This window comes from Amblyomma mixtum, chromosome 3, assembly GCF_055824585.1.
Source record: "Amblyomma mixtum isolate Tamu chromosome 3, ASM5582458v1, whole genome shotgun sequence".
In the NCBI taxonomy this organism is placed as follows: domain Eukaryota; kingdom Metazoa; phylum Arthropoda; class Arachnida; order Ixodida; family Ixodidae; genus Amblyomma; species Amblyomma mixtum.
In genome coordinates this window covers 192,240,274-192,252,783 of record NC_143014.1, presented here as the reverse complement: position 1 = coordinate 192,252,783, position 12,510 = coordinate 192,240,274, and the positions used below count along the sequence as shown (strand labels likewise).

Sequence of the window (12,510 nt, the reverse complement as noted above, 5' to 3'; positions counted from 1 at the left end):
GTCTAGTCAGAGACTACATAGCTGCAAATTAGGCCCACGGAAATAAAAATATGCGTGGACTCTTCGCTTTCGCCGATCACTACGTATCACTCCGCCGATAGCAGAGCGGTGATATGTTTTGCCGGGCTAGTAGCGTGTCCCACCAGGCATCGGGTCCAGGAGCACCGCCGCAGTGCCGAAGGAGGAAGGAACGTGGGCCGGGTGCTCCAAGGTCGTTCACCGCTTCGTCGTCTTCCTCGGCTGAGGCCCCTGGGTACTCGGAAGTGGCCCGTCAGGCCAGGTGGATTCCATATCTTGTTTCGAGGAAACGCCAAGGGCGAACACCTGCAGCGTCGTCACCTCGCTTCAGCCGCTGAGGCCCTTGAATACTCGGAAGTGTCCAGAAGGGCATGTTGTCGGTCTAGTCGTTTCCGGCCAGGTGGATTCCATATCTTGTTCCAAGGAAATGCCCCAAAGGCGGACACCTGCTGCGGCATCACCCCGCGGTTGACAAAAGAGCGAGGCGCGGTTGAACGGCAGACGCTTGGCAGACGCTCGTCTCCGCAGGTGGCAGCAGGCGATGAGACATGTCACCCTGACAGATGCACACACACAAAGTCGCAGGGTCAATACTGCTGCCTTGGGTGCCGTTTAAGGGGAACTCCGGAAAACACGTCGTGGCAGTTAGGCAGAAGTGGTGGTACGTGGAATCCAAGAGTCGAATGCGTCCCTCGTGTTCGGTTCCACCTGTCAGGAGGTTGCATGGGAGCGCGTGCATGAAGAAAGACCACTTTCGCAGAAACACGCACTGCATCTGGGCATGGCCTAAGTGGAGACAGGTGTGACGGGAACACACAAAGAGAGTTGGGGTGGGGGGGGGTAGAAACACAACAGCGGCAAGCCGCCACGGGACTGGCTGAAAGGTTGGTCGGCTCCTCCCACCGTTTGGTGGGAATTAAAAAAAAATTGGCAGAGGCTTAGCTTGGTTAAGCCCGGAAGGTTGCGAAAGCAAATTACGAGCAAGTTTAGCGACTACAGTAGTGAAAGGCGAAAGCCTGAGTGCTGCACGGAACGCCGGAATTAGCTTAAAGTGCTATTGAGGTGTCCACTAAACCACAGAGTTGGTAAGGCGCCTTTCCTTTCCTCCAAATCAACGCAGTGTACAACTCTGTCTATGTCTGAGCGCATCAATGAACGCCACAACAGAGGTCAAGTTAAAGGTCAAACGTGGAACCGCCGGGACGACGCTGAAGGCTCAAAATCTAGCGCAGTATTGCTTTCGCAGTAAAAATAAATGTAATGTCAAGCACCAGAGCATGTTCACCAAATGCACAACCGATGTTTTTTACTCGCTTCCACTGTCCTGTCGCAAGGCCTACATAGGTCAAACAGGTCAATGCGTCAACGACCGTATGAGGCAGCACCGCACTTCGCTACAGCCAGGCAACACAGCAAATCTGCCAAGACATTGCAGCCACTGCAAAGACTGCACCCTTCTGTTCCAAAATGTCAGAATCATCGGCCGCGGCAAAACGCAGACAGAACGAGAAATCTTGGAAGCCTTCAAAATGAAGCAGTTAGGTTCTGGATGCGTCAGCGACAGCTCTGTCAGGTTCACGGCAAAAGAGTACAGTTTCATGAATGGGACATAGGTTGCCACATGCTATCTTTCAACGCTTGATCAATTTTGTTCTTGTTGTTTTGATCTCGCGCATGTGCACCCTGTTCTGTTGTTGGCGATAAATGTAGAATATTTCAGTTGTGTTTTCAGCGTTGTCCTGTGTACTTCTCCTGCTTGTGAACGCGTCCTTTCCGCTGGTTTCCCACTTACAATGCACCAACTGGCCCAACAAGCTACGCTTCTTGAATACTTGGCTGATTGTTTGTCAGTTTTAGTCTCCCTTGAAACTTCACAAAAGATTTTTTGAGCCGTTTCCTGCGATTTTTTGTCTCATCTGCTTTAAAAGAGGTCCGTTTTGTTTGTTTTCCTGGCTTTGCAGGTATTCATTAAACGAGGTTGCTGATTACTTAGCAAGGTCAGCTCTTGGCGGGTCAGTGACACATCCCGTCCCGAATTTCAGTCTGCTGGTGATTTCCAGGTTTCAGTGCTTGTAAGGCTGTGTAAGGTATCAATGACGCGGTTGTGATGCACTATTCCCAGTTGAAATTTGTATCTGTGCAGTTGTGTGTGGTCACCAACAAACTTATGTGGCTGATGAGGGGACGTTGAATCTTAAGACCATTTCCTCCTATATTCTCAAATGTTCGCACTTCAGAGAAAGATTTACCTGGAGGTCCCTCTCTCTAGGTTTGGGCTCCTGTTATCGCTGCCAGTGTTATTATCGTTCGTTGCGAGCTCAAAAGGATTTGCTTGGGTGCAGTTTGTGGGGTTCTCCATGATTACATAATTGCTACTGGTAGGTCTATTTGCTAACTCTTTCAAAATTCTTGAAGCTTTTCTTTTTTTTCTTCAAAATATTTTTTGTTATTTAACTTTAAATAATCTTCTGTCGTTTTTCATCGATACATTTTTCAAAATTCCCGCTTGGCTCTGATATTTTTGTCGTAATCGCCTACGCAAATTTCCTTGTTTATTACACTACACCGTGGCCAATCTCCCCATGTGGGTATGTGCCACGTCTTGAAAGGAAGAAGAAGAAGAAGAGGATGTGCCATGGTTTAAGAGGAAGAAGAAGAAAACTGCCTTTCGAGGTTAGGACTCCCTTTGTCTCTACCAGTTCTGCTCTAGTTTGGTGCGAGCGCCACGGGATTCTCGTTAAGCACTATTTGCGGCTACCTTCATGATTACATTATTGCAAGTGGTCGCTTACCGTGTTAACTCCATATAAAATTCCACCGCATGTCCCAAAAGCGTAATTTATTTTATTCTTCGCATATCTAATTTGTTTATTTTATTTTAAAATTTCACCAATTAATATATTTTCTAATTTCAGTCATTCTACCATTCTACTTAGTTTTTTTTTCCGCACATATACTACGTTGGCATTCACCACCGTACGTTGGCCAATCCCCCCGCGTGGGTATGTATCATGATTACTGTGGAGAAGAAGAAGAAGAAGAAGAATGTGATTGTTTGCGTGTTCTTCCCTTTGCAGGGCTTTTGCCGTTGGTCTTCGGGCGGCTGTCGACGTCTTCTCCTGGTCAGGGGAACTCCCTGTGGTAGGCCAGCCTTCCCCTGGGCGCCTTTTTCCGAGGTGACATCGCAAGGCCCCCCCGCCAAGCTCCGAATCGCGGGTGAACATGGATTCAAGGAGGAACTCCGGTACCCCGAAGACAGCAAGCGGCGTCGTTCCCGGGCCAGCGGTCACACTGCTACGACAATCACCGAAAGGCGGGTCAGCGTCGGCAGACTGCTCTGACGATAAAAGCATGCCATCATTCGTGCTGAAAAGCACGCTTTCACCAGAGGCCCCGGTGTTCGTACCAAGGCATTTCAGAGTCCCTCTGCCACAGGAAGTTGCAGAGCCCTGCCCACCCTATCCACCTTCACCACAGTCACAGGACGCGAACCAGTATGCAATGCTGGAGCTCATGAGCTTCATTGACGACGTCACGCTGTGTCCTGCTGAGTTCGACTCCAAAATAGAAGACGTCACAAGCATATTGAGTGGCATTACCGACGCTGGCGGTCTCTGTCAGGTGGTCGACACTATCTTCCAACAGGGACTGAAAGAGGCTAACTTCAGGTATAGCGCGGCACGCCTGTGCAACCATCTTGGGAGCAACCTTCACATTCGAGGCGTGGAGGAGGACTTTACAAACATGCTTCTAGACCGGTGTCACAAAGAGTGCGTCAAGCGAAACGACTTGGGGTCCGGTGATTTTGACGACGCCTACCTGCGCGGGTTGCTGCTGTTCATTGCTGAACTGTTCTCTCAGATGGTGTTTCTGCGGAAGGCCCACTCCTACAAGGTGAAGCACCTGGCCGCCTCCATTCCCAACATGATGCACGCGCTTCTGCAGTCGCTCACCAAGGAGAACATCAAATGCACCATCCAGGTGCTGAAACTTACTGGCGCCTGCCTGGAGGACTATGAGAAGGTGGGCTCACCCGAAACCGACTGTTGTGCCCTCGACAGTGTGTTTGAGAAGCTCTGCGAGATCTCTCACAAGAAGGACATTGACCCGACCGCGGCGCTGATGGTCAAGAATGTCCTCGAACTTCGTGAGAGGAACTGGGGCCGCTCTTCGTCGTCTTCGAGCACCGCATCGGCTGGCCAGGCGGATGACAGCCTTCCCATTACTTGTGGTCCCGACGGCGTGCCGGTCTCCAGTGAAGAGGAGAGGTTTATCCAAGAGGTCCTCCTCACAGAACGGATGGGGAACATCGAAATGTCTGATGGAAGCGGTTACGCCAACAACTGCTGCAATGACGACATGGACGATGAGATTGCGGCAGCCTACGAAGAATTCCTCAAGAAATCGGGACAGTGAAGCTCTCTCCATCTCGGCAAGAGAGGGGACCAGAGTGGGTTGGCCGAGAGGTGCGAAGATGGGGAAGTGCAGGACAGTACCCAGTGTTTTCTTAACTGTATTTTTTTCCTCCCTATGTTTGTGTGAATTGGGGTTGGGGGGGAAAGTGTGGTGCCACTTTGTGCTTTTCCTTTTTTCTAAACAAGCTTTCTGCATCTCTTTCGCTTTGTCCACGTGACTCTTTGCCCTCAGCGCCGGGATTTGAAGGCGCAGGCTCCTTTCCCAAGCAATGCAACCCTGCGAAGCCGAGCACCAGGCCGGGGCATAGCTTGTACCCATTATGAGAAAACCGGTGGGTACCCGGCCGGCGGCGGGAGTCGAACCCACCACCTCCCGAAGCCGAGGCGGGTGCTCTGCCACGAGACCACGGCTGCGGTTCGTCCCTTCGGGTAGGGTCGTCACCAGGTTGAACAACCCGGATGCTGCCCAGACTGCGGTGCAGGCCATCTCACCTCTCTTCAAAATGATTTCTGACGTCCGGCAGTTCGGCTGAGGAGGCTTTGTGTGCAGATCGTCTGATCAAGCCTGTATTATAGATTTGCTGAGGTGTTCCTCCTTTGGAAATCACTCGGTGAGCGCTCCTATTTCCCCGCACTTGGCACGCTCTGAGTGTCTAGTGAGGGGTGTCGATTCCCGAGTTAGTCCTTCGGAGGCGTGCTTGAGAAAAGTTGCTAACGTTTAGCTTTGGTTAAACATGGTAGGTTGCGTAAGCATCCATAGCGTTCCATTCGGGATCATCACCGGTTGTAGACGATTCGGTTTCGATAGAGGCGCGGTGCGCCCGTCTAGCAGCGTCTTGAGCGCGCCGCTTAGCAAGGCGCTGTTCGCGTTCTTCATCTGTGTCCGAAGCCCGTTGTCATTTCCTGGCTTCGGCAAGCCGACGTAGCCTCCCTTTCTGTTTTTCAGGCGGCATAACGATGGAGCCGGCAAGCGAGCGAACGCATCTTATACCCGCCGCCGCGGTGGCTCAGTGGCTATGGTGCTCGGCTGCTGGCCTGAAAGACGCGGGTTCGATCCCGGCCGCGGCGGCTGAATTTCTTTGCAGGAGAAATTCGAGGCCCGTGTACTGTGCGATGTCAGTGCACGTTAAAGAACCCCAGGTGGTCGAAATTTCCGGAGCCCTCCACTACGGCGTCTCTCATAGCCTTATAACCCTGTCACACTAGCAAATTTAATGTCATTCCAATCGATTGACATTAGCACCTAATGTCATTAATCGACTGCTACACGGGAACATGCAATGTCATTAGGTTCGAATGACATTCGCCATCGAATGAGTTAGGGGAACTCATTCGCATTCGATCTCGAACCGAATGCGAACTCTGGACACCAGATACGCAGCAGGAACAAGCGACGCGAAAAAATAATGTGCACACTGCCAAACCTAGTAAGTGCATTTATTTAGTTCTGCTAAAAAAAAGTTAATGTTGGTGTGAATCTGTTCACACCAGGCTGTCGTGGATAGCTATTACTCTCGATCTCAGCAGCCTACAGCAGCGGCCGAGCGCGAAGCAGCGTCTTTCCCGCGACCGTCGGTCATTTTGGGATGCGTGATTCTTGCTGGCTGGCGTGCCATGTTTGTTAAGCTCGAAGGTACTTAAAGACGTAACTGAGCAGTTCACCTTTTGGAAGTCATTTCCAAGCTCCGCGCGTGTCCGCGCGCCGCCATGTCAGCCATTTTGTTTGTTTACAATTATCGGATTTGTGGTTGACTTTGTACTTGGCTTGGCTTTTGATGGCTAAAGCGGTGCAGAATGGCCGCAAATAATAATAAATACGGCACACAAATGTTCTCACCCGCTTTTGAAACACTGCACAACAATTTCAAACATCTTTTATGCGCGCTGATGACGTTCGGTCGGACTATTGTTTTTTCTCTGATCGTCGATGCCATCATTTTCGAATGACATTACTTTTCTCCGTGTAGCACGGAAAGAGACCGAATGACATTCGATGCATCGAATGCCATTAGGTTCGAATGACATTAAATTTGCTAGTGTGACAGGGGTATTAGGGACGCTAAACCCCATAAACCAACCAACCAACCAGCACCTTATACCCCCTCTCCCTCGTTCTACAGCCTCCTCTCCACACTCCGCAGCTGGCGAGAGCGCGGCGAGGGCAGCGCCTCGCGCCGCCCTTCAAGATCAAACGTGCCTCGCGGCCGCCCCGACGCGAAGAGCTGAAACCGGTCGTAATATTGCTTTCGCAATAAAAATGTGGTAGTCCGACGTCAATCAAATTTAAATTAGGGAAATTGGTCGCACAGGGCAATAATTATAAGTTTCCAAGAACGCTCGATACGTGTAGATCGAGTAATAATGGCAAGCTGGATCGGTTCTTCCGATCGGTTACACTTCTGTAGGTTGAATAATCGGAGTGAACATATCTAATGGCGGGATTTTGAATAGTTTCTATGCTTTCAGAGAGGTATTCCTCATGTGAGTCCCAAATGGCGGCTGCATATTCTAATTTGGGGCGCATTATGTGCTGTAGGCTAGTAATTTTACATGTGCTGGGGCAAACTTCATTGAGCGTTGAAGAGTGCCAAGGGATCGGCTGGATGCTGCAGTGGTGTGGTTGATGTGTGTTGACCACGTAAGAGCGTCAGACAGGTGTAATCTGAGATATTTCTAAGCTTTAGTAGCATGTAAACGAGAACCACAGATACAGTAGCTATCTGGTATTAAGTTGGAGCGTCTATGGAAGTGCATGAACTTACACTTAGCAATATTTTAAACACATTTACCATTTTACACACCATATTTCTACACCTAGTAAGTCACGTTGTAAGCTAATACTGTCTTACAACATTACCAGTTATACAACAGGTCGGTAGTTATTGGAGTGTAATTCGTACGTGATCATCGAGGTATCGTGGTCCTGCCGTGCCCCTACAGTTACTGTTGAGCGTCATGACTGGCACTATTATTCAAATTTAAATATTTGAGATAAATACATATGTTTTGTTAGTGTGTTTTATGGGAGTTTGACGTCACAAAGGGACTCGGGTTATGACGGACGTCGAAATAAAGGGCTCCGGAAATTTCAACCACCGGTGGTTATTTAACGAGCTCTGACATCGCAGAATATACGGGCCGCTAGAATTTTTCTTAGATCAAAATTCGACCGCCGCGTAAATATATATGAATTATATAGGTTAATGGTTACGTGAGCAACATTCATATATAAATCATAAATAGATATGCATTACATATGAATATGGTTCACGTAACCGTTAGCATTAGAAGCGTGAGTAATGGTGTAACATCTTATCGTTCGCCATCAATTTTTCATCAACAAAGTGCAGGAAAATTGTTGTACAGTGTAAATAAAAAATCGTTGTTTTTATTTATTTTTTTTGGTACACGGAGGTCCGCCCCACCCCCCCTTCCCCCCCTAAAGCCAATCGCTGGGACCGCCACTGACCACCCACAGACAAATGGCTTAGTGGAACGCCTTAACAGAACCCTGGCCGACATGCCCTCCATATATGTGGATGTGGAGAAAAAAAGGCCGGACCGTAACATTTCTGCTCGTAGTCCCGACACACCTGCGACCCGATATCGTGAGCGCTTGCCACACAAACCATCTGCCGGCCACCTGGGAACCAGTCGTACATTAGCAAGTATTCGACAGAGGTACTACTGGCCCAGATTACTTCTATCAGTGCGGACATACGTCAAAACCTGTCGCGACTGCCAACAAGACTCCATCCTTCAAACCCGCCGGATTTCTTCACCCCATAGCGCCTCCGAAGACACCTTTCTAACAAATAGGAATGGACCTACTCGGCCCATTCCCGAAGTCATCCACTGGAAATTTGGATTGCTGTCGTGATCGGTTATTTGACGCGGTACGCTGAGACAACGGCACTTGCAAACGGAACTGCTGTCGAAGTAGCCACTTTTTTCTACAAAACATCGTGCTGTGTCATGGCGCCGCTGCGGTTATCATTGCTGACCGTGGAGCTGCTTTCACGGCACGCTTGACTCAGGCAGTCCTAGATCTGACCTACAGCAGCCATAGGCGTACTACGGCGTACCACCCACAAAGGCGGTCCTAAGGGGCGACCGCCCACCCCCCCCTCCCCCGCCCCTTCTTAAAGCCTTTGCACATTTTCCCGATTTCCCGAACGTCCGTTTTCGGGCTTTCACAGGGCGAGATGTCATTTTTGACGTAGAAATGGAAAGCTTTTTCGTCTGTGATGCGTCAAGTAGTCCCCTAATTTGTACGTTCGCCGTGTTAGCCGCTGCCTTATTTCACTGAGTTCTACGTTCTACAGGTTTATTTATTTATTTATTTATTTTAGTACCTCAGAGACCCCAAGCAACGGGCATTACATGAGGGGTGGAGTGTGCAGAAATATCAACAAAAAACGAACATATTCTGTGCCATGGCAACATCAAGGTTCAAAATACAAATAAAACTGGTAAACAGCTCAGAAAATCAAAATGCAGAACGCTCAAATGCTTTCGAAAAGAAAGGAAAAACAAGACATTAATAAAAGACAGGAAGAAGCGCTTCAATAACGGATTAGAGAACAGTAAAAACCGCATAGTAAAACAAAGTGCAATAGGTCAACGTTAGAGAGGAAAGGTACACGAAAACCTAAAATGTGTTTAATGATTTAAGCTTATCTTTGAATGCAAGCTTATCTATTATTACAGCGGCATTGGGAAGGCCGCTCCAATCTTTTGCTGTTCGGATGAAGAACGACTGGGCAAATGGTTGTGTTTTTGGGCAAGGGTATGACACCTGTTGACTTTTTGTGAAGAGTTGAAAACAGGGAGTAGACGCTTAAGGGAAATGAATAGTAGAAACGATGAAAAAGGGCTAAACTGGCTAGTTTTTGATGGTGCTTTAAAGGTGCACTGAAGAGGAATATGAACTCGTCTTCTTGCCGCTGAAAATCGACCTACACGTTCCCAGCATTCTTAGAAACTTCGATTTATTTCCCTCTGTTGCCTATTTCCCTAATTAAATCGAATTAACGGCCGGCTCCCGCTTTTTTTTTAATACCCCGCATACGATGGAAGGAGTCGACCAACGCATGGAATGCCTTTCTGGCAGTCGCGTGGCGACCATGATTTCGCTGTTATTTTGTTTCTTTTAGGTTTCCGTGAACAAATAGGTCTAGTACGAGACTACATAGCTGCAAATTAGGCCCACGGAAATAAAAATATGCGTGGACTCTTCGCTTTCGCCGATCACTACGTATCACTCCGCCGATAGCAGAGCGGTGATATGTTTTGCCGGGCTAGTAGCGTGTCCCACCAGGCATCGGGTCCAGGAGCACCGCCGCAGTGCCGAAGGAGGAAGGAACGTGGGCCGGGTGCTCCAAGGTCGTTCACCGCTTCGTCGTCTTCCTCGGCTGAGGCCCATGGGTACTCGGAAGTGGCCCGTCAGGCCAGGTGGATTCCATATCTTGTTTCGAGGAAACGCCAAGGGCGAACACCTGCAGCGTCGTCACCTCGCTTCAGCCGCTGAGGCCCTTGAATACTCGGAAGTGTCCAGAAGGGCATGTTGTCGGTCTAGTTGTTTCCGGCCAGGTGGATTCCATATCTTGTTCCAAGGAAATGCCCCAAAGGCGGACACCTGCTGCGGCGTCACCCCGCGGTTGACAAAAGAGCGAGGCGCGGTTGAACGGCAGACGCTTGGCAGACGCTCGTCTCCGCAGGTGGCAGCAGGCGATGAGACATGTCACCCTGACAGATGCACACACACAAAGTCGCAGGGTCAATACTGCTGCCTTGGGTGCCGTTTAAGGGGAACTCCGGAAAACACGTCGTGGCAGTTAGGCAGAAGTGGTGGTACGTGGAATCCAAGAGTCGAATGCGTCCCTCGTGTTCGGTTCCACCTGTCAGGAGGTTGCATGGGAGCGCGTGCATGAAGAAAGACCACTTTCGCAGAAACACGCACTGCATCTGGGCATGGCCTAAGTGGAGACAGGTGTGACGGGAACACACAAAGAGAGTTGGGGTGGGGGGGGGGGTAGAAACACAACAGCGGCAAGCCGCCACGGGACTGGCTGAAAGGTTGGTCGGCTCCTCCCACCGTTTGATGGGAATTAAAAAAAAATTGGCAGAGGCTTAGCTTGGTTAAGCCCGGAAGGTTGCGAAAGCAAATTACGAGCAAGTTTAGCGACTACAGTAGTGAAAGGCGAAAGCCTGAGTGCTGCACGGAACGCCGGAATTAGCTTAAAGTGCTATTGAGGTGTCCACTAAACCACAGAGTTGGTAAGGCGCCTTTCCTTTCCTCCAAATCAACGCAGTGTACAACTCTGTCTATGTCAGAGCGCATCAATGAACGCCACAACAGAGGTCAAGTTAAAGGTCAAACGTGGAACCGCCGGGACGACGCTGAAGGCTCAAAACCTAGTGCAGTATTGCTTTCGCAGTAAAAAGAAATGTAATGTCAAGCACCAGAGCATGTTCACCAAATGCACAACCGATGTTTTTTACTCGCTTCCACTGTCCTGTCGCAAGGCCTACATAGGTCAAACAGGTCAATGCGTCAACGACCGTATGAGGCAGCACCGCACTTCGCTACAGCCAGGCAACACAGCAAATCTGCCAAGACATTGCAGCCACTGCAAAGACTGCACCCTTCTGTTCCAAAATGTCAGAATCATCGGCCGCGGCAAAACGCAGACAGAACGAGAAATCTTGGAAGCCTTCAAAATGAAGCAGTTAGGTTCTGGATGCGTCAGCGACAGCTCTGTCAGGTTCACGGCAAAAGAGTACAGTTTCATGAATGGGACATAGGTTGCCACATGCTATCTTTCAACGCTTGATCAATTTTGTTCTTGTTTTGATCTCGCGCATGTGCACCCTGTTCTGTTGTTGGCGATAAATGTAGAATATTTCAGTTGTGTTTCCAGCGTTGTCCTGTGTACTTCTCCTGCTTGTGAACGCGTCCTTTCCGCTGGTTTCGCACTTACAATGCACCAACTGGCCCAACAAGCTACGCTTCTTGAATACTTGGCTGATTGTTTGTCAGTTTTAGTCTCCCTTGAAACTTCACAAACGATTTTTTGAGCATTTTCCTGCGATTTTTTGTCTCATCTGCTTTAAAAGAGGTTCGTTTTGTTTGTTTTCCTGGCCATGCAGGTATTCATTCAAACGAGGTTGCTGATTACTTAGCAAGGTCAGCTCTTGGCGGGTCAGTGACACATCCCGTCCCGGATTTCAGTCTGCTGGTGATTTCCAGGTTTCAGTGCTTGTAAGGCTGTGTAAGGTATCAATGACGCGGTTGCGATGCAGTATTCCCAGTTGAAATTTGTATCTGTGCAGTTGTGTGTGGTCACCAACAAACCTATGTGGCTGATGAGGGGACGTTGAATCTTCAGACCATTTCCTCCTATATTGTCAAATGTTCGCACTTCAGAGAAAGATTTACCTGGAGGTCCCTCTCTCTAGGTTTGGGCTCCTGTTATCGCTGCCAGTGTTATTATCGTTCGTTGCGAGCTCAAAAGGATTTGCTTGGGTGCAATTTGTGGGGTTCTCCTTGATTACATAATTGCAACTGGTAGGTCTATTTGCTAACTCTTTCAAAATTCTTGAAGCTTTTCTTTTTTTTCTTCAAAATATTTTTTGTTATTTAACTTTAAATAATCTTCTGTCGTTTTTCATCGATACATTTTTCAAAATTCCCGCTTGGCTCTGATATTTTTGTCGTAATCGCCTACGCAAATTTCCTTGTTTATTACACTACACCGTGGCCAATCTCCCCATGTGGGTATGTGCCACGTCTTGAAAGGAAGAAGAAGAAGAGGATGTGCCATGGTTTAAGAGGAAGAAGAAGAAAACTGCCTTTCGAGGTTAGGACTCCCTTTGTCTCTACCAGTTCTGCTCTAGTTTGGTGCGAGCGCCACGGGATTCTCGTTAAGCACTATTTGCGGCTACCTTCATGATTACATTATTGTAAATGGTCGCTTACCGTGTTAACTCGATATAAAATTCCACCGCATGTCCCAAAAGCGTAATTTATTTTATTCTTCGCATATCTAGTTTGTTTACTTTATTTAAAAATTTC

At 48.7% G+C, this 12,510-nt stretch overlaps 1 protein-coding gene across 1 annotated transcript; it reads left to right on the top strand.

Moving 5' to 3' along the window:
- Positions 1 to 3,240: 3,240 nt before the first annotated feature.
- LOC149353088 (polyadenylate-binding protein-interacting protein 1-like) lies at positions 3,241 to 4,434 on the top strand. The gene has a single exon (XM_089577278.1). It carries the CDS (start codon positions 3,241 to 3,243, stop codon positions 4,432 to 4,434), a length of 1,194 nt encoding a protein of 397 aa, XP_089433404.1.
- Positions 4,435 to 12,510: the final 8,076 nt, after the last annotated feature.

Coding starts and splice junctions, on each gene's coding strand:
- LOC149353088 (XM_089577278.1), top strand. CDS start 3,241: ATGGATTCAAGGAGGAACTCCGGTACCCCGAAGACAGCAAGCGGCGTC.